General features: G+C 40.8%; 2 protein-coding genes across 2 annotated transcripts; one reads left to right on the top strand and one right to left on the bottom strand.

The window, feature by feature from the left end:
• Positions 1-218: 218 nt before the first annotated feature.
• ppef1 (protein phosphatase, EF-hand calcium binding domain 1) lies at positions 219-10,400 on the bottom strand. The gene is made up of 19 exons (XM_069697589.1): positions 10,127-10,400; positions 9,456-9,615; positions 8,164-8,196; positions 7,786-7,913; positions 7,604-7,664; positions 6,136-6,299; positions 5,929-6,043; positions 5,394-5,440; positions 4,221-4,387; positions 4,089-4,125; positions 3,789-3,938; positions 3,490-3,641; positions 3,157-3,397; positions 2,894-3,079; positions 2,678-2,820; positions 2,153-2,259; positions 1,891-2,054; positions 1,183-1,267; positions 219-1,084 (listed from the first exon to the last, which is right to left on the bottom strand). The coding sequence occupies exons 2-19, from the start codon at positions 9,508-9,510 to the stop codon at positions 858-860; spliced, it is 2,262 nt and encodes a 753-aa protein (XP_069553690.1). The 5' UTR covers positions 9,511-9,615; positions 10,127-10,400; the 3' UTR covers positions 219-857.
• A 3,013-nt stretch (positions 10,401-13,413) lies between these two features.
• On the top strand, positions 13,414-20,963 carry rs1a (retinoschisin 1a). The gene is made up of 6 exons (XM_069697890.1): positions 13,414-13,711; positions 14,078-14,103; positions 14,484-14,610; positions 16,903-17,044; positions 17,837-18,032; positions 19,461-20,963. The coding sequence occupies exons 1-6, from the start codon at positions 13,657-13,659 to the stop codon at positions 19,611-19,613; spliced, it is 699 nt and encodes a 232-aa protein (XP_069553991.1). The 5' UTR covers positions 13,414-13,656; the 3' UTR covers positions 19,614-20,963.
• The last annotated feature ends 37 nt before the right edge of the window (positions 20,964-21,000 follow it).

Here is a 21,000-nt window from a genome sequence, read left to right as displayed (position 1 = left end):
ACTTGTAATACTACAAACAGCCAGCGTCCACTTTATTAGGAACATCTGCACAATCTGTTGCAATCCAATAAAACAAACCTGCCATGTATTGGACTACAGTCAATTATTTTAACAAATGTCAATATAATCTGAATATAATGCAGTCCAGAACAGCACTACCACTAACTATGATGCAAAAAAAAAAAATCAAATTAACAGCTTCATGAAGAAAACAGTGAACATTATAAGCATCATAAAACTAGACTTAATGTCCAGAAAAGGTGTATTGGATTAAAAAAGTAATACAATAATGTGAATGAGTGTATTTGTATTTGGGACTTGTAGTTCTGATGCTGTGAGAAACTACATCTGCACTAAATTATTCTTAATGTACATAAAGCCTTAAAGACCGGCTTTAGATTATTACAGCTGACCACTTCTGGCACTTTTTTGTCATTTGGCTAACTGTTTGTCCTGCACACCTCTTCACCCGGGGCATCTACAGTATGATCTGAAAGAGGCCCCCTTCCAGATGCTACCAAATGTCATGGTAATCCATCCAATAGTTGCCACAAAGAGACAAAAATCAGCTGGTGTGCTACATAAAAAGACATGAATGTCTGTAAGAGATGGGAATGAATTTAATAGTTAAGATATTTCACTTTGAGACCAAGCAATTTTCCATGCCACCCTTACAGCCTGTAGCATGGCTAAAGATACACCCACATTTGACAAAAAACAGCATTTCTAAAGTACATCCCCAAATCTCTTCCAATCTTAAAGTCATCAAGTGTTTAAAGGTTGACTTTGCTCTTATTCATGCTTTTCTACTGTCCTTTCTCCATTAGTTACTTCCACAGTTTAAAAGATTGTTCCCTTCATGAATACTTCTCTCCATGCTTTTTCTCATTGGGTTGCTGATCCTTGCTGTCCAGTTTGTGCACCACTCTGAAGGCCTCGAGGAACTCAGTGAAGTCTATGCTGCCGTCCTTGTTGAAGTCGATACTCCGGGCCAGGTCATCGATGGCTCTGTCATCGATGGCGACCCCCAGGTGAGCACTGAAAAGGCGCCAGGTGTGACGAAACTCTTCGATGGAGATCAGACCTTAACCCGACAACACGCATTAGTCACACACTGAATTTTGGAGTGAATTCTGAATTATTAAAACATTATCCACAAAGAGATGAACTAGTTATATTTACCTGAATGATCCTTATCTATGATGTTGAATATTATCTCGATGTCTGTCCTGTATCTGAACAGAGTTTCAGCCATGTTTGGAGTGACCTAAAAGGAGAAAATAGCAGCATTGGTACAATGAGTACTATAATCCTTGAACTACTGGTGCCACAAGGGAAGAATACTTCCTTACAAGTTAAAAGTACTACATTAAAAATGCAACTGATAGTATCATCAGTAAAATGTACTCACTTCAAAAATGTATATTATGAAAGATTGTGCAGACTGTCAATGCTGTCAAAGAGTCTGGATGTCTGTAGTAGTCTGTCTGTACTTTTCTTGAACGCTTATGAAGTTTTTCCGCTATACTAGCTGCTGCAGCCTTCTCCTCTCAGTTTCAGTCTCAACTGTTACTCTCCACTTTTACCTGTGGTAAAACAATCATTGCTGGGCGATGTAAAATGCATCACTATTGGTCCACTAGTGTGGGAATGTCCCATCAGACACCAGATTTAAAAACTCCATATTCTGTGAAATACAGCGATGTATCTCGCGATGATAGGCTCAATCAACGTTGACTGAACTCGTTTGGTAAGGGCTTGAATGCTAATTCTTATGTTAAGGCCCGGCACTCCAGCTTCAAGCTAGTAACTACAGCAATCAGATAAATCTCCTTCAGGACAGGACTTGAATAAATGTACTTGGTTACTTCCTACCCTTTTGCTTCTGACCTGATGCAGAGGAATTACTGGTCCCATGTCCTCGAAGCAGGACTGATACTCCACGCTGCCACCTGCTGCCAGACGGGCCAAGTGTGGACGAAGTGTCCTCCAGGGCAGGTCCAGTCTCAGTACAGACTCCAACACCTGAGCCCATTCGCTGACCGACACACTACCTGATAAAAAAAACACACGTGTATAAATAACAACTACACGTGTCAACCTGAGTAAACACATGTTTATAAGTAGGGGAAATGCATTGAGAAGAGAGTACCACTGTAATTGTGGTCGTACTGCTGGAAGCCTGCCATCAGCTCGGAGCGATGGGCGAACAGCTTCTCCTTCAAGGCCCTTAGAGCAGAGCCTTCAGCAGCCCTCACTCTGTAGACACAAAGGTAGACACAAGTCATCACCTAAAACTCAGCTGTCTTACATAATTTATAGACATCAGGTTTTATTATCAATGTTAATTTATTCACATCCTTTAATACACTCATCATTTATTCTTTAAAATCTCACAGAATAGTGAAAAATGTCCATCACAATTGGCCCATGGTTACATTTTAACAGTCTGAAACCCAAAGATATCAAATAAATTGAAAAATTTAAAATGCAGAAAATTCTCACCGTGGCGATCCACCAGCTGATAAATGACCTTAACTCGGATTTGATCGTCAACATTGTTGGTATTTAAAATTTTTTTTTTATAAACTAATCCATTAATCGACTAACTTTTAGTAATACTACAGCCAGCTGTTCCATTCAACACAAACATACACACACCAGACCCACGTTGTACCTCTGTGTCAGGGTCAGTTTGCGTGTTGTGCGGCTGACTTGGTACTGGTAGAATCGGGGAACCAGTTCTCTGCCCAGTTTGATGTAAGCACCACGGTTGCTTCCCTCCTCATAATAGTTAGACGCTGAGAAGATGGTGATAACCTACAACACACAAGTACACATATTTATATCTCACACATATTAGGCGTTGCGACAATTTGAATTGCCCCCCTACCTGTCCACTGTGACAGAGCTCATATCCCTCCTGTTTGCACTCATGAGAGCGGATGAGCAGCTGGAGTCCGTGTTGGAGCAGCAGTCTCTGGGTCACATCGGGGCCAAAGTAGCAGCCCCCCCCTCTGAAAGTGTTGGGGCTGCAACCTTCTTGGGTTTTCGGGTCACTCCACAATACATCCACTATCTGCTAGAGAGGAAAGTAGATGAATGAGACACATCGCAATGAGGTGGAGGTGAACAAAACGAATCCCCTCCTCTGACCTGTTTCCATTCTTGTTCATGTTGTGGAGGTGATGGAAGGGGAAAAGAGGCCAGAGAGTCCAGGAAAGGCACTTGGAGAACATTAACAGAGTGAGGCATGTTGGGGGAAGCCGGACTGGGACGAGGCGAGAGGCAGGATGGAGTCCGAGGAGAGCAGAGTGAGGAAGAGGACGAGGATGATGAGGAGGAGGAAGAAATAGAGGCGTCGCTGTCCTGTCGGCTGAGCCTGTGTTGCCTCTTTCTACAGAAAAAAAGGGGGCAAAATAAAGAGTCTGTCAATTTAAACAGGAATAAAAAAAACACGTTTGTAGGAGTCTGTGGCTGCTGTCACACCTCTGGTTGGGGGTTCTTTGGTTCTTGCTGTGGCTGCGACTGCTGCCGGGACGAGAGCTGTCAGTGGATCTCATTCTTTTGGCTTGTCTGCAGGACTGACTGATGTCCAGCTGCTCCAAACTGTGTCTGGGAAACCTCAGGGCAGATTTCACCTTAAGGGGCAGAAAGTACAAATACATTGATGTGTGGTGGCTGTGAATCTGTCAGTGTTTAAAAAAAAAAGACGTTTTTTTCTGACCCCCAGTGGCTAAAGTCAACTATTGCAGTTAAGGGAAGGTTGCCTGGCTGTCTCCACCGACCTTGTGCCTCTCTATAGAGCTGAGGAAGTCCAGGTCAGTCTGGTCTGAAATCCCTCCGTGAACAATCAGAATCTTTCCGTCAACGACTGTCGCGACGGGCAGAAGGCTGAAAACGTCCTGAAATAGCTGGAGGATCTCACGGCTGTTAGTCTGCACACAGTCACACGTAAAAACAAGGAAAACTCAGCCAGATGAATCCATCCAACTCCACCAGCTGTGACATTCGCCAACCTGCTGGATGTGCAAGTGATTTCTGTACACAACAGCAGAAGGATAACATGTATCTGGACTTTTCTGTACCTTGTACTTCTGCATGACTTCTTTAGTAAACCCATATCTGAAAAAAGCAATGTCAAAACATCACACTCTCATTTCAGTGGTCTTGCGGTAAACCTAGAAGGATAAATGTTGTCTTACATTTCTCCTTCTCACCTGAGGTTCATTATGTAGTCTTCGTGGTTTCCTCGGTTCAGGTGCATGTAGTCGGGGTAAAGCAGAAGGTAGGCAAACAGGATGATGACCACTTCGACTGACTTTTTCCCACGGTCCACAAAGTCCCCGTTGAACACATACGGGGTCTCCGCAGAGGGAAGGCCGTTCTGAACAGCAGCAACATGTCGGCAAGTCAGATCTTCATGAACATTTACTTGTTTAAATCTTTTGTGAATTCATGGAAAGTCAGACCTGCATGAAATATTTCACTGTAAGGTAAATACTGGAACTTCTGAACTGGAAGACCAACATCAACGCTGTCTACAAGAAGGTGATGAGTCGACTCTTTTTCTTGAGGAAACTTCGATCCTTCAATGTGTGCAGCCAGATGTTGGAGATGTTCTACCAGTCTGTTGTGGCCAGTGCATTGTACTTCACTGGGGTCTGCTGGGGGAGCAGCATTGGAGCCGGTGACACCAACAGACTTAACAAACTGGTTAAGAAGGCCGGCTCCATCATCGGCTACAAAATGGACAGCCTGGAAAAGGTGGTGGAGAGAAGGACGCTGAACAAACTATTGTCCATATTGGATAATCCTGTCCACCCTCTCCACCACCTGCTGCAGGGACAGCGGAGCACTTTCTCTAAAAGATTCCTCCAGCTCCGCTGTCACAAGGACAGATACAGGAGATCATTCCTGCCCACTGCAATAAGACTGTACAATAACTCACCTCTGGCAAAATCCATCACAGTACAATAACACTGTTGACTGTGTTTTTTGGTATTGATATTGTATATATATATATATATATATATATATATATATATATATATATATATATATATATATATATATATATACATATATATATATGTTGACTGTGTTCTTGGTTTGTTTGTATATAATATATATAGATATATAACGTACTGTATAAACTGTGCATTTTATATTTTATATTTATATTTTTTACTGCTATTTACTGCTATTTTATTGCTTTTCTATTATTATATTCTATTCTAGTATTTTATTCTATTATTTCTATTATTATCTTATTGCTTCTGTATGCTGCTGTAGTGAAAAAAATTTCCCCTCGGGGATTAATAAAGTAAATACCTACCTACCTAAATAGTAAATGATGCTACAGAAAATATAGAGACATGAAATATCTTTACCTTATAAAAAATAAGAAGTAAGTCATCGAGCCGCCCATGAAGATCACCTGCGCCAAAAGAAAAATCACAGCAATTAGAGAAACAGGAATCCTGCTTTAATTGGTGCCTGATGTATAGAGGAAGTCTAAAATTCCTCGATTGTATGAAAACAGGAGACAAAAATTGCTCTAACTAAACCTTTCAGTGTGTGTTTTTTGTATTAGTATTTAGTATTCTTGAGTTTAATGAGATGCACCTCAGTAAGAGCAGGCAGCTGCAGAAGAGGAGTCAAGAGCCCGATCAGAGTGCAAATAAACAAGACCGTCCTTTCTTGGAAGGCTGCCATTAGGAGACACTCAATTGTATTTAAAACACACTTAGAAACATCGGTGATAATCTATCCAGTAGGCAGGTCACTCGCATTCAGTGGCCTGCTGCACTGTGTGACGTGTCACAGCAGCAAAACGTCATGGTGAGGCTGAGATGTTCACACGTTTTCCCTCCTGCCCTGAAAAATGACAGTTTAAAATCTTGAATTAAAACTGAGGCCACCCACCACATATGGTGATCTCTTTAGTGTAGGATGTTGACAGGTGGATGATGTTTGGCATCTGTTTGAGGAGATTCTTGGTCTCGTACAGCAGCTGCACAACGTATCTTGCATGTAGAGTCTGCGCGGAAGAACAGTGATGATCCCCCCCAAAATCTAAACAAGACAATTATAAGTAAAGAGAGAGAAAGACCAAAGGTCCATATTCGGTACCTGCTGCTCCTTAAACGCACTGAGGAGAGCGTTCGTGTCAGAGACGGAGAGAGGAAACGATAGTCGGGGCCCGGTGTATGACTCTGGAACAGGGATCAAGTTGTAGCCGGTCTCTCTGTCCAACCAGGGGTCGACCACCGGGTCCAGCAGCTGGGAGATCAAGTCTGGAAAACAGAGTGTGTGTAGCTGTGGACAAACTGCACTCAAGACTCATTCTCACCAATGTCCTTTGAATTAAAATAAAAGTCACAATGTGAAAGTGGTACACAGCATCCTGCCTGCTCTAAATATGAAATCATTGAACTGTGGGTGGGCCTGTCAGTTATTACATAATTGCTGATTGCTATTAATTGAACAGATTGCAATCATTTTTAAGAATTGCAAAAATCGTCTCCATTAATCTGCGTATGTGGTAGTTCTGATGGTTGTGTAAGACACTAAGTAGTCTCATACAGCCATATCTCCACCATGCTGTAAAAAGCTTAACACTGAATCACGTCCTGCTCTGTGTGACCTCACTGAATTGTATTTAAAAGACCACTCCAATATGCTAATGAGAACTCGATCGCTTCTAATTTATGCAAACAAACAAGGCAGGAACAGACATCTACCTTCAGGCCTATTGTCTATTTCCCCCTTAGTGTCTAATAAACCGCCTTCATTCTGTCTCACACACACAAATCACAGAAGCTGTATGTAGTGAATGCAGACAACAGAGTCTGTGCTCCACTTATAGTGACTGAATGTAAAACCCATGAGGAATATGTTCAGCAGATGATAAGCAATAAGGGCTGACCTGGGGATTAGCTTGTCAATGAAGCATTATGGTTTCTAGGTGGATGAGTGGGTCAGTATACACTTAAGACACAGCTGTTTCAGTGCAACACACCAGCACATTGGCCTCCAGATTCACAGTAGTTGCTAAGCAACAGGGTATACGCAATTGGTTTTCTAATCTAGACAGAAACACCGTGGTATGACTAACAAAACTGGTGTTAATTTGATGTATGTAAAAAGACATATCAATGTATAATTGTTCCGTAAGTATGAATTGAAAACAACGACAACAACTGATAACTAATAATCTGATAGTGAAATTTAGTCTCTGTATTTATTGACATAATCAGGTATCTTCAAATAATAGCACAGCATCCTCAAATAAACCTAAAAAAAAAATAAGTTTAAAGGTATAAAAATACACAAATAAAAGGCCAAATGGTTAGATTTTGGTTTCACTGTGTCAAAGACAGGCAGCCGTGTTGGTGCTGTTTGGAGGGAATACTTCACACAATAATTCACAAAATATTAAAAGCAGAATACTTTTGTAGTGCCTGCATTCACTGAGAATGTGTTACATTACATGTATATGGCAGCAGATATAGAAAATGTTGCTTTACATAAAATGAGTCTTGAATGCATATAATACTAACTAATCTTCACTGTAGATAAGAGTATTTTGGCTCCAAACCTGGTCCATTCCCATTCAGCTGGGTGAAGTTGTCCAGCATGAAACTGAAAAAACTGGAGAGCTGAAGAAAGAAAGAGAGGAAAAAAAAACCCAACATGTTGAAGCTTTAGGATGCTTCTGAAAATTAGTGCACTCATGTATTTAAGTTCTGAAGCAGTAGGAAATGCCAGTGAGAGAAACACCTGTAGCTGGTCCTGTTCTCCGGCGTATTCAATGGACTGAAAGATGTTCCAGGTGTACCTGCGTCTCATCTCAAGTCGGGCCATGTAGTGCCGGTACCATCGCTGGATCAGAACTGCTGCCTTAATAGCTACAGCAAAACACCGGGTGTTATATTTCACTTACCGAGGAGACATGTTGTAACATCTGGAGTCACATACACACACATGTAAATCATGTTTAAGGCTTCACAGTGTGAGAACTCTTAATTCTACACGACTCTGTAAGGAATGTTTCGTCACACAACGTGTTGGCTTTCTAAATATGTAAAAAACACACATATATACACGAACGGATGCTACATATAGCACAGACTGATCTTTAAAGACAAACAGTCTTACTCAGAGCAGGGCTGGGTGTCTTAACTGCATCATCTGTGAAAAGAAATACTACAATTCAGCATAAGAGTCGGGTAATTGAAAAGAAATCATGTGCAACGGAACACACACACACACACACACACACACACACACACACACACACACACACACACACACACACACACACACACACACACACACACACACACACACACTGAGAGAGATAACAAGACACAGGGGAGGTCATGTGCAACAGTGAGACTGGAAAAACTAAGCAAATTAAAGAAGCTTTTGGGAGCAACAGGATTAATTAGAGAGGAGAGAAGACAGACTGTGAAAAAAGAGAAGCGCCATCTGTCAAACATCTGTGTGTGTGTGTGTGTGTGTGTGTGTGTGTGTGTGTGTGTGTGTGCAACAAGTTGGAGGAAAATTTACTACTGCAAAAATGAATTATAAACCTACGCAGTGTGACAGAGATGAGTAACACACTAAATCACAAAAGCAGTGCCATAACTACTACATATTGTTAGAAAATGCTTCAACGAGATAAAAACAAACTAAAGCAAGTACTGAACGGACTACAGATACTGGAGATGTTTAGTTGTAAAACTCAAACTCATCGTTGTATTCTTCTTTTGTTTTTAAGAAGGCCGCAACTGATGTTTATTTTACTTAATGATTAGTTTTCCAGTCCGTTTTTAATTAGCCAATGAATTTTTTAGTCTATGAAATGTAAAAATAAAGTAACAAACTGCATAATTTTTCCAAGATGGCACCTTCAGGTGTGTTGTTTGGTCCAAACAGATATATAGTTTACAACTATATAAAAGTAATTTTATATTTGAAAATCAAATAGAAAATGTTCGTCATTTATGCATTAAAAGAAATGACTAATATTATTTATCAATTCTCTAAATAGATGCTTAAAAATGGCTTTTAGGTGATTTGTTAAATGAAAGAAAAATCAAAGGGCATATAAGGAGTTTTACACAATGTTCTCTTTTGTTGGTTTTGCTAAAGGCCTCCTTAAAGTAATTTATGAGCTGGCACTCCAATTAGTACCTCACACGAGGTCTGTTTGTGCTTTGCTCCTCTGCCCACTGACCAGGTGTCCCTACTGACATGCCAGCTTTAATTAGCACATTTTTTTCACACTTTTTTCCCAGGGGCAACAGGTTCTAATGTCAAAACTTTTCAGCTGACTCAGGAGAAAAACATGAGTCCGTCCTGGATGGATTGGGACAGACCATGAAAATAACCTGAAACTGTGACATTTTGTGCCTTTCTTATGTAAACCAGCCACACATCTTCACCCGTTTCCTCGCTTTTCACTTGCGTTTCCGTGGCGACAGAAGTGCCACATCCCATGATGGCCAACGGGGAGGTCCAGGGGTCACATTAGTCAGTTGTTTCCAAGCCGGCAGCGGTGGGTCACATCTGGCTGGCGGTATGTAGGTGCAGCTGCAAGGAGACCTGAAGAGTAAAAAAAAAAAAAAAAACTCTGTTACTGCATGAAGCTCGACGTGCTCTTTATAGCTCGACAAATCCTGCAAACACTTCATCATCCTGACATCACAGCAGGGTTTACCCCTCTAATATCTGTCCTCCTAGAAAAACTATCTAGTCCACATTTCCTAGTTGCAATCACAATTTTATATAAGCACCTATGTCAGTCTGCTGCAAGGCACTGATTAATATAAACATGCCTGTAACATACCTCATTTAGTGCCAATTCTACACTTACCTTAAGTTTGATAAAACTTCGACAATATAGCCAAGCTTTAAATTTATAAAACCTCACAAAACAAAGGCGACAATCTCGATGCCCTAAGAAATAAAATTAAGCTTTTGAAATAATTGCTAATCAGACCCACGCTTTTATACAAATCATACTTTAGAAAATTGTCTCGTGCATCACAGCATCTTAGTCTAACGACGTCCTTATTTCCGCTGCAAGTAAATCATCAGGTCCAATGGTTCCTACCTGCAGCTTGTATCGGCGCGATCCGGAAATCATGAATGGGACATACAGCCCACTTGATTCACAGAAACTTGCATCGAAAGGTGCAGAGGAAGGTTGCACTCCTCGGAGTCTTCTCACTGACTTTCAGGAGACAATTGAATTTAAGGGAACATGTCGTTGAAATGTTTTCAGAGAAGCGGCGGACGCAGCAGGAGCAGCAGCTGCAGGAGGAGGAGGAGGAGGAGGAGATCAGAGCTCACGGAGGAGGCGGAGGCTTCATCAGCTGGTAAACTGGGAGTCTGCGAGACAGCTCACCTGTCTGACGTGAAAAAAAAAGTAGCTTCGTATTGTCTTTATTCCTCCCGTTAGATCCATCCGTCGGGCGGATTCATTAAGGAAGCTGCCGAGGTTGTTCCTCGTGCGTAAATGTGCACAACTGTGTCTGTGGAGACGCTCGTATGGATCCTGCTGCTGAAGATACGAAGTTGTAAGTCGGCCTGTTTAATAATCTCAGTGAAGACTCCCACAAACAGCTGGACGCAACCAATTCAACTTGGGAAAGTTGTGGTTTCATGGACATTTCTGTTTGGAAAAATGTGCAATTGTAGCGCAACAAGCGGCAAGAGAGCAACGTGGAAGAGGCTGGACTGTACATGAAAGGTGCTCCGTGATTTCAGGATGATCCGTGTGAACTTTCCACAACTAAAGGCAGAAAACTGATGTTTAAAAAAAAATATATATATATCTGCGTGCTGAAATGTGTGAAAATCCTGATGTTCGTCCTGTGATCAAAAAGCGATCTTTTGTAACATGAAGCGGTTTTGTTTTTTCCTGGAGGTGGTTTGGTCCCGTTCACCCTCCTGTCCTCATATTTATCGACATAAATTGTAATTACATGCGCATCACATTTTAAGCGTCAAATGTACAACTGCACATATCATCATCCCTGAACAGACAAGTGATGTGTCACATTAAATGTTGCGGCTGCAAGGAATTGTGGGACGACGTTATCTCCCATCCTTTCACCAAGGATGGTCCGGTGTATCTAAAGGAGATGATATAGGAAGCATTGAAGCTTCTTTCTTTAGCATTTGAAGAATTCGAGCAGCTCTTAATATGGCTGCCACGTATTTACTTCCGGTTCACGTCACTCACTTAAGAACCTTCCTAATCAAATTGGACTATTTGAACGCACCCATACTTCACTGGATTTGACCTGGAAGAGGAAGCTCACCCATCTCGGATCTAAAGACTGAAAGTAGCTCCCAAAGGTGATGTCAAGAATGTTGACAACAACCGACCATTTTACGTCCGAGGAGTAAAATCACTGCATGAACCAGAAATCAATCACTTTCATGCAAAACGTCAAAGAAAACCAATCCTCACACCCTCTTAACACTCCACATTTCAACTTCAATTTAGTTCATCAGTAAATTCCATCACCCACCTAATTGCTTGGGGGTGAGCACCGTGTGGCTGGGCTTCATGCATAAAGGCAACAAACCAAATAGTAGAATATACTCTTTAATGACAATGATAAAAATAATGAAATCTGGTTTTAGCTCAAGTCCAACTCTTCACGCAGCCCCTCTCGTGCGGAGTCTCCGCTGCACCAGCGTGACGGCAGCGTTGATCTCCTGCAGGGTGACGACTTTGAATCTGTTGGTTTTGGACAGCTGAGACGCCTCCGAGCTCACCAGTCGGAGCAGGACGGGTCTGGGAAAACACAACCGACCGGACAGGAAGTCTGGACTCCTCATCCCAGCCAGACTAAACTGCACAGGAGATACAAACAAAAAAAAAAAATTAAAATACTACTTTTTCAGTCACACCTTAATTTAAAATATTGATTCATAAAATGAATAGAATAAAACAAGAACAATAGTTAATGAACCGTTTTAAACACAAGAGTGTAGGGGTGGTTCTGACCTCTTTATGAGCTTTGTAGATGAGAGCGGAGTGACCTCGAATCCTTTTCTTTGTTTGTGGAGGAATCCTCTGCGTTGCTCTGACAGGAGCCTTCATGTTGCCGTTTCACAACAGTCACAAACATCAACCAACAGATGAAACCTGCAGCAGCTCTTCTCTATGAGGCCACGAGGAACGAGAGCAGGAGACTGAAGAGTGTTTGTGCACGCGTGTGAGTGAAAAGCATGTTTTAATGAACACAAATTGAAAACAGCTTTGCTTAATTAGGCTTAATTACTTTCACCCACCTGGCTTTAAAGCCCTCAGTGTGAGTTCAGGCGTCTTTACCCCGAGTACCTGCAGCAGAGAGAAGAGGCGAATGAAAATAGCATTACGGGCCAATATTTGGTTTTAAACATTGCTGGTGATGACTCTTAGCACTTTAATCCACATTTTCCATGATCTACAAAAACTAAATTTAAAATCTGAATTTGCTTTATCGCCCAAATATATTTCCTTGTTAATTTATGCATTATTTATAAGCAACATTAATATGTTTTTTGTAGAAAGTTAGGTTTTTATTCTAATGTTCCTTTAATAACAATAATTACTATTTAATGATTATTTTGGCTTTTCCTTCATTACTTGTCTGTAAACGGCAGCAAAATCATGGGTTTATTTTTTTTAAATGTTTTTGGGTCCCTTTTTTCTCATTTTACATATTTATATATATATATAAAAAACTACAGCCGTGAGTATTTGTAGGATTCAGATGAAATGTTAAAATGTAAACTGATTTTATTCTACTTTGTTTTTTTAATGGTGTCTCAATGTGACAATCTAATAATTCAGTTCTTAAGTGTATGAACAATACTGCATCCTAAAGTCTGATATATATTTTTGAGTTTTTAAAGTCTAATAACAATACTGATATTCTATTTTTGGTCCTCAAATGTTTTTAAAATTTTTGCTTCTGGAAGATTTGTGAACATTTACTGTTAAAAAATAAACTTGTCAGTGTTTCTAAAAATAACCTTAAATATACTTATTTATTATACTTTTAGGCAGAAGCTACTCATTTTAACAAGTTAGTGTTTTTTTCTGCTTGTGACACCACGGCAACAGTCTAATGATTTTAGCTTTCTGTCTGTCTCTTTTGCCTTTATTGTATATTAAAATGAAAATGCCAAGGCAAATGAAAAATGTTGGCTGTACATCCGTCCAAAAGCAGACCTTCTGCCTAATCATATGGATCACAAGGCCCAGCATAAGCCACCACCACCCTCCAGCACCTTCACTCTCACTCTCTTGAACGCACATGCACACACACACACACACACACACACACACACACACACACATACACACAACCTAAATCTGTCACTTGACCATGCTGCTTTTGTCTCCTGCAGAATTTTGGACTTGACCCCGCGCGACTGTGCAGCGGTTTCCAGCATGTGTGGTGGTGATGATGATGTTGATGGTGGTGGTTGAACAGCTGTGGGAGGGGCTTTGTCAGATAAAGATGGCATTAGGTAAAGCCATTAGCGTCCTGTGGATTATTGTAATCCAGCCTTCCTATCACTGCTGGTTTGGCTGCTCAGTCTACAGTCGGTCCTATTTGGTTCGGAGCAGGTTGGAAAATGGCTCTCAACGAACAGCGTTTCCTGCTGGCCCTGCTTCTTCTGGGAGTTAACGGTACGATTTCAGTCTTTACTCTGCTGTTCAGTTGTAAACCCACTATCTGTGTCTGTAGTTATTTAAGACGGTGAAGTCAGGAATTGGACAATGATTGATAAAGAAATTACTGAAACTCTGATCTCAAATAGTTCTTAACTGAGATTTTTCATTGCTTCCTCTCAGTAACATCCAAGCTTTTTTTTTGTGACGTTACTCTGTTTGTGCTGTGGCTATTTACATTTTCTAAATGTGATTAAACTGACAGATTGATGCACAGATTTTGTTGCCAGAATGAGTGACTAATGTGTCACTGAGTCTTTTCTTTTTCTCCTCTGCCTTGTCGACTGGCTCTATTTTTTTCTTTCTCTCCATCTGGCTGGACAGTGTTCATCAGCATTCATGCTCAAGAGGTATGAAGAAACCTCAAAACGTAAAAAAAATAATTTAACTCAGTGTTAAATTCAGGAGAATATGCACGAGATAAGTTTTTCTTAAAACCCTTTTAGATCAGCGGTAACAGAGACATTTCAGCCTGGATGTCTCTCAGAGTGACATTGGTCAATGTCAAATCATTGTCATTGAAAAAACACTTGTTATCTGCTGTATTAAGATAGAATTGAAGTTTCAGTCTCTTTTCTCTTTATCACTGTGGTTTCAGGTCTGAAATTGCTGTTTTTACATTTTTTTTAAACCAGCTATATTAAAAAATTATGGTATTCATATTTTTGATATATCTGTTGATACTGTTTTAGGTTGCATATATTACATATTGTTTGTGTGTTTCTGTGAGGTCGGTGTGTCTGAGGCGTGGACCAGCAGGGCTTGCAAATGTGATTGTGAAGGAGGAGAATCTCCAACTGAGTTTTCCACTATTGGATCTGGCTCGTCTATGTTGCGAGGAGTGGATTGCATGCCAGGTAAGAGCTTCATCAAATACAATAACCTCCCTGAAAAAAAAAACCCAAATGTACAAAATTATTCTTTTCATTTCGTAAACTTAAATCTCAAAACAGATATTTTGTTTATTTGTAATTCATTTTTGGTGTGACAAATGGCATTTCACATAAAAATACACATTATACACACTCTGTTTTCAGACTTAATGTCTAACGAGGCCAGTGTTTGACCATTTTAGTGACTTTTATTGACTATATCATGAAATTTCTTAAAGTAGTAATATGACTTAAAATGAGAGGTAATTGTGAAGTTAGTGTTTAGAGTCAGATAATTCTTATGAAAAGCGTTAAACTGACTGAGAGAGCGGACAAAGACGTAAATAAAATGCTTCCTGTTTAACCTGCTGGAAAATGCATGTCTGCACATTATGATTATATTTTTATTATAATTAATCTGCTACTTTTTCCTCAGTTAGTGCAGAAATCCGAAGAAAGTCAGTGTACAATAATAGATGACAAAGTAATGCAGCTAATCTTCACAATGGAGAAGCTGAAACCACCAATTTTGAGGCATTTTGCTTGAACGATTATTTAAACTATAATCATTAACTGTCAAAATATAAATCCCTGTTGCTAGACTAATCGGTTTATTCACAAATCATTCAGGTTATACAGATCAGATGGATTGAGAGCTTTGTTGTGTGATATGGGAATCTTTATATGTTCATGTACTGCACATGCATGAGTGCATTCGGCTCCAGATTTGACGCCACAGGGCGGACATGCTCCACTGGACATCCTCAGAGAAGGTGATGCAGATTGGAGTCATGAAAAAAACCTGAAATTACCTCCATCAAAGCTGCACAATCCTCCAGATTTACTGTTTCCATGACAGGAAACGTGGATCTGAGTTTCACAACGTTTACCCTGCACCTGCTCATGGACCCAGATAGAAAGCAAAACACATGGTTGAAAATGAAAGTTTTCATTCTTCTCTTTGGAAACATTGTAGTCATCATCAGCAGGCGGAAATCTCCTTTTTTTCCCGTCTAAATCCTTTTAAGGGCTTGGCCTGTGATTTAACTTTCCAATAAATCTCCTATACAATCTGTAAACCAGTTTGTTTTTTAGCGCTCGTGCAAAGAAACAAAGACGCCATCCAACACAAATGTCTGACGGCAGCCTCAGATCAGAGATTTAAAGATCAGGCTTCCAATCATGTCAGACTTGAAGAGCAGAAAAGGGCAGAGTTGATGTACGGGTGAATCAGCGGGTGTCAACTGAGCCACAAAATCGCATGGCAACCTACAATGGAGAGGAGAGAGAAGTTCTGCAGATAATCATTATCTGAGCAAATGATGCAGAGATTACGGGGCTCGTAACAGACTGTGCCGATCGCACAATCACACAAACCAGTAATTACCACAACACAGACCCGGTGATGATAAACGATGAGTGAGAATGACTTTCCTGTGCTGCACCAGAGTTCACATTGCCTCGATTCATCGCGTTTCACCTCTCGGTTATGTGTATTAATGCAGCTGTCTGAATATGTTCAAGTCAGGGAAAGCATTAGGGAGGACTGCAGAGACATTACTGTTACGCAAACACTTATCTTCTGACTCACACAGAAGCTTCTGCTGTATGCGTTGTAATACTGGGATTAGACAGGATGCCACCCTGTGCCAGATAGGCTTAAGACAGTAGTAAACAAAAGCGCAGCCGGCTACTTCCACTGCTGTTTCTCCTCCACTATTCACTGTTTTCCTCGCTCACGTCCAGCTCTCTCTCTCATTCATATATCTCTAGAGCACGTTTACTAAGTCACCAGAGGAGTTGCTCTCATGCGTTTTTAATGAAAGTGAGAGAGAGCTCAGAACACGAGAGCAACACGGAGCTAAAGCTGCGGAGAGGAGAACATGGCCATCTGTCCGCCTGCCGCCCTAATGGACATCGCTGATCTCTCGCTGTGGAGCATTAAACTGCAGGCTTTTAGGGCGGGATATGGGTCACACCGGGGTGGCTAACGGCGGGGGAGCAGGAGGGTGTGAGGATGGGAGTCGGCAGAGGTGAGGAGAGAGCACAGAGGGCGTAGAGATGGAGAATTAAGAATCCGGAGAGGCTTAGTGATGATCATTTGCTGTTCACATCTCTGTGGTTTTACTGCTGAGCTTCAGGAAGACGTGTTTGTGTTTTCCTCTATCGGGGTGGTGACCTTAAAATCCAGGAAGCCAGGAGGTTTTTCAGTGGAAAACAACAATATTAACTGAAAACAGATTTAAATTAAGAACTTTGTGTCTGATCTCTTCGCAGAGTGTCCGTACCACAGGCCTCTGGGCTTTGAGGCCGGATCAGTGAATCCGGACCAGATCACCTGCTCCAACCAGGACCAGTACTCCGGCTGGTTCTCCTCGTGGCTCCCGAGCAAGGCCCGGCTCAACGGCCAGGGCTTTGGGTAGGTCCAAAGCAACATGTTCCCAGAAAGTGAATTTTTCCAGATAATATAAACAAAAATGAAGAGTTTTATACCAACATGAATATTTAACATCTGATAGTGAACGCTGAGGTTGTTATGGCGTATTTGTTTTCATTTTACCAAGCAAAACGTTGCTTTTACCACATATGGCTGAATGTTCTGTCTCAGGGAAATACCCTTCTGTGCTCTCACCATCTGTGAGTAACAGTATTGGAGTAAACACACTCATTATGTACGGTGCACTTGGTATGTCTGACACGCCAACATGCTTCTGTTTAGAAACATTAAAATATAAAGTCTAACACGGAAGAGCCGTGATGCCCAATAAGGACATGTATACATTTTCCCTGCAATATCCTCTAGTATCCTAAAAAACGAGTGTTGGAATTTGACCCCAGTCCTTTATGTTATATTCTAATATTATTAAAGGAAAAAAAAAAAAATTCTTCAAGAAAAAAACGTAGATCTGCCAATAGCATGCTACATGAATTGATCTGGTTTAGAAATGTTTTGAAGTAAAAAAAAAAAATCCTTCACCCTGAGTATCAAAAACGGTCAAACACCTCTATGTAGCATAAACCGCTTAATAAGACTCTTGCTTAGCATTTCTTTTATCCTATATTTTCTGAAAAATATTGCTTTGATATCATTACAGAGACTCGGGTGTCTTGTTGGCAAACGTGGAATTTTTCTCCGAAAAGCACCCGGGTGACTAATATAACCAGCCTGATTGCTGCATGCTCACACCGACTGTTTGTGTTTCTCCTCCAGGTGTGCCTGGCTGTCCAAGTTTCAGGACAACACTCAGTGGCTGCAGATCGACCTGAGGGAGGTGATGGTGGTGTCGGGGGTCCTCACTCAGGGCCGCTGCGACGCCGACGAGTGGATTACCAAGTACAGCATTCAGTACCGCACGGACGACAAGCTCAACTGGATCTACTACAAAGACCAGACGGGAAACAACAGGGTCAGTCGAGCACAAAGCGGGAGAACACCGTAGAGTGTTGTGTGTTTGTACAATGTGAGGTTTGAGGAAACGTCGCAGACATCAGAGGTCTCATTTTGACCAAACATAGAGTGAGAAGTCAATATTTCGGCTCTGATGTTAAAATGCATTGCACTGATTGGCTCGATAGTGACCCCGTGAATAATCGAAAAAAAAAAAAGAAGGTATAATTTTAAACTTTGACAGGCCATTGCTCCTTAAGAGAAAATCTCTTAATACATATCTACACTTGTACACCAGAATATAATGTTATTATGATAGGTGACTTATTTAGATTTTCAATATGCAAGTCTTTTTGGTGACTCAACTCCAAAGCTCTCTTGTTTGTCAAAATTTGTGTGCTGAAACAATTAGTTGATTAATCGATTAGCTGATCAAAGGAATGTCAAACATTTGCTCCTTTTGAAAAGGGAGAATTGGATGTATTTGTTGTTAATTGTTAGTTTGGAGCTGTTGGTCCGACAAAATAAGCAACTCGAAGACATGATGGAAATTTCGCTATACAGTGAACCCTCGCTATAACGCGGTTCACCTTTCACGGTCTCGCTACTTCACGGATTTGCATCGTGCATTGTGTTCTGCATTCTGATTGGCTAAACAGTCTCTCCGCTTCTTCTCTACCTGTTTGTCAATAACGTTGCGGTTTAATATGTACACGTACGTAAAACAGCTTGCCAAATTAAAAATAATCGATGGTGGCATGTCGGTTTATAAGAATCTTTTTGCCCAGAAGAAAAAAGAGCGACAACAACTACCGATAACTATGTTCTTCTCTCGAAAAACCACACCTGCACCGCCGGCTTTAGAAGAAAGAACCGCTGCAGAGCGGAGTCAGGATGCAGCGGCTCAGTCAGAAGAGCAGTGAAATACACGAGTCACTATTTGTCCTACTGTACTTTGTATTTGTTTTCATAATCATTTTTCATTTCCTCCCGTTCTAATCCAATGACTCGGGTCGCAGTGGGGCGGTGCTGATCTCAGCAATTTGAAGCCTTCAGTTCGTATTGATATACAGTACTTTTATTTGTTAAACAAATGCTTGGGCTTGTAAAAAGGTTTTGTTCTTTGGTTTCAATGTATTATGGAGTATTTCATTGTATAATAATTGTAAAAAAAATAAAGGTTCCTACTTCACGGATTTCACCTATCACGGTTTCTATTTGGAACGTAACCCCCGCGATAAACGAGGGTTCACTGTATTCTAATGTTTTATATATTCTATTGTTAATCAGTAATCAAAATAATTGTTCTATCATCATTTACTTTCTGTCAGCTGTGTTGCTAGTAGGAACAATAGCGACTTTAATATTAAAAGCAGTGTATTCAGTGAACGCTCAGGCCAGTCTTGACTAATCTACATCCTGATCTTCCCCTCCTGTCTCTCCTCAGGTGTTTTACGGAAACTCGGACCGCTCCTCGTCTGTGCAGAACCTCCTGCGGCCGCCCATCGTGGCGCGCTACATCCGCATCATCCCTCTCGGATGGCACACGCGCATCGCGCTGCGCATGGAGCTGCTGCTTTGCATGAACAAATGCATCTGAACCTCTGCTCCCACCGTCCCCGAGGCCTTGTCCCAAAACCACAACTGAACCTGCAGTGAAGCTCCGTCCTTACGAGTGTGTGATGTGTGATCATAAATCCACAGATTTGGCCCCCTGAACCGCAAGTTGACCCTAAAATATTCACCATGAAATCATCTCAAAATACAAACAACTCAGTTTAAATGGACTTACGTGATGATGAAAATAGGTTTGTTTGATATGTGCGATGCGCTTTCATTCGCTCCACTTTGCATTGTCTGTGTGAAACCAGTCTCGCTCTGGGGGCTTTAATTTGGTGAGTTGTCAATAGATTGCTCCCTTTGCAATGAAATGGCATAAATTCAAAGCAATAATTAGGCATGGAGAGGGAGAAGCAGCGTTGCTATGGGGGTTGTATCCGCAGGTCTGAGACAAGCTCTTCCAAAACATTTGTGTTGTTCTGTGATATTCTGTCTGCTCCTCCTCATGTTGAACTGTAACAGGGAATTCACACTTCTCAGTCAGTCTCCCATCTTTATTTACCTTAAGTCTGGTGATACTCTACATTTTCCTTACTGTCAACAAATCCCATGGAAAGACCAAAACCAACAATGAATTCATCCTCGTCCAACGCTTCATATGGTTTATAGCTTTATTTTGTATTTTGTTTACTTATCCAAAAACTATTATAACGTCATCATTGACGTTATAATCAACGTCAAAGGGTACTTTGCCCTTCATTACAAAGTACAAGGGCACCATTTTGAATCAGTAACATATACACTGTCCTTCTGCTCTTAATCATACACTAGACAGTTCAAGGTGCAGCAAATACGTGTGAATCCGCAGCTGAAAATAGTCCCTAACAGATCCTGTGCCCAGATGTTTTAGGTAAGTCTGTTTTTGTTTTGTTTTCATTTTAAATGTATTTAACTGTGACTCCTTTAAAAAGAAAAAGAGAGATTTGTGTCTTCAGTAAGGACTAACACATCACACTTATTTTGGTCTTTTAATGGGATTTGTTGATGAGAAAAGATCTGAATAACACCAACCTTTTTTTTTTTTTTTTTTTTTTTTAATACTTCTCTACTTTTATGTGTGCGTGTTCGCTCAGTTTTTTGGGTTTTCTTTTTTACCTCAAGCAATTTTTAAATCACTCTTCAGTACTGTGTAAAAATCGATGGATGCAAGTCTCACTAATATTCAAATGTGGTTTGGTGTTGTGCTTAATTCCTGCTTTGTTTCTGTAACATTTAAATTCTATTTCCCATGGTGCTTTGGGAACACGCTGCAGAGGTTTACTGACTCTGCAGACGTGTTCTTTATTGTATCTTTGAACTATTTCCTTGATTAAATTAGAACATGTCTGTTTTCATGTCGTGTCTCTGTGCTCCGAAACAAAGACATG

Source organism: Brachyistius frenatus, unplaced genomic scaffold (assembly GCF_029030835.1).
Source record: "Brachyistius frenatus isolate BFR_SWC_R1_liver_20210118 unplaced genomic scaffold, ASM2903083v1 Contig_24, whole genome shotgun sequence".
Lineage (NCBI taxonomy): Eukaryota > Metazoa > Chordata > Actinopteri > Embiotocidae > Brachyistius > Brachyistius frenatus.
The sequence above is the reverse complement of the archived record's forward strand: the minus strand, read 5'-3'. Positions and strand labels throughout refer to the sequence as shown.

Bases quoted from the DNA above. Each gene is read 5' to 3' on its own strand.
- rs1a (XM_069697890.1), top strand. From the start codon at position 13,657: ATGGCTCTCAACGAACAGCGTTTCCTGCTGGCCCTGCTTCTTCTGGGA. The intron at 14,104-14,483 runs GTATGAAGAAAC...TGTTTCTGTGAG, and splicing joins TCAGCATTCATGCTCAAGAG to GTCGGTGTGTCTGAGGCGTG. The intron at 14,611-16,902 runs GTAAGAGCTTCA...ATCTCTTCGCAG, and splicing joins AGGAGTGGATTGCATGCCAG to AGTGTCCGTACCACAGGCCT.
- ppef1 (XM_069697589.1), bottom strand. From the start codon at position 9,510: ATGGGATGTGGCACTTCTGTCGCCACGGAAACGCAAGTGAAAAGCGAG. The intron at 5,441-5,928 runs GTGGGTGGCCTC...CTTTTGGCGCAG, and splicing joins TAAAGAGATCACCATATGTG to GTGATCTTCATGGGCGGCTC. The intron at 2,055-2,152 runs GTACTCTCTTCT...TTTTTTTATCAG, and splicing joins GTACGACCACAATTACAGTG to GTAGTGTGTCGGTCAGCGAA.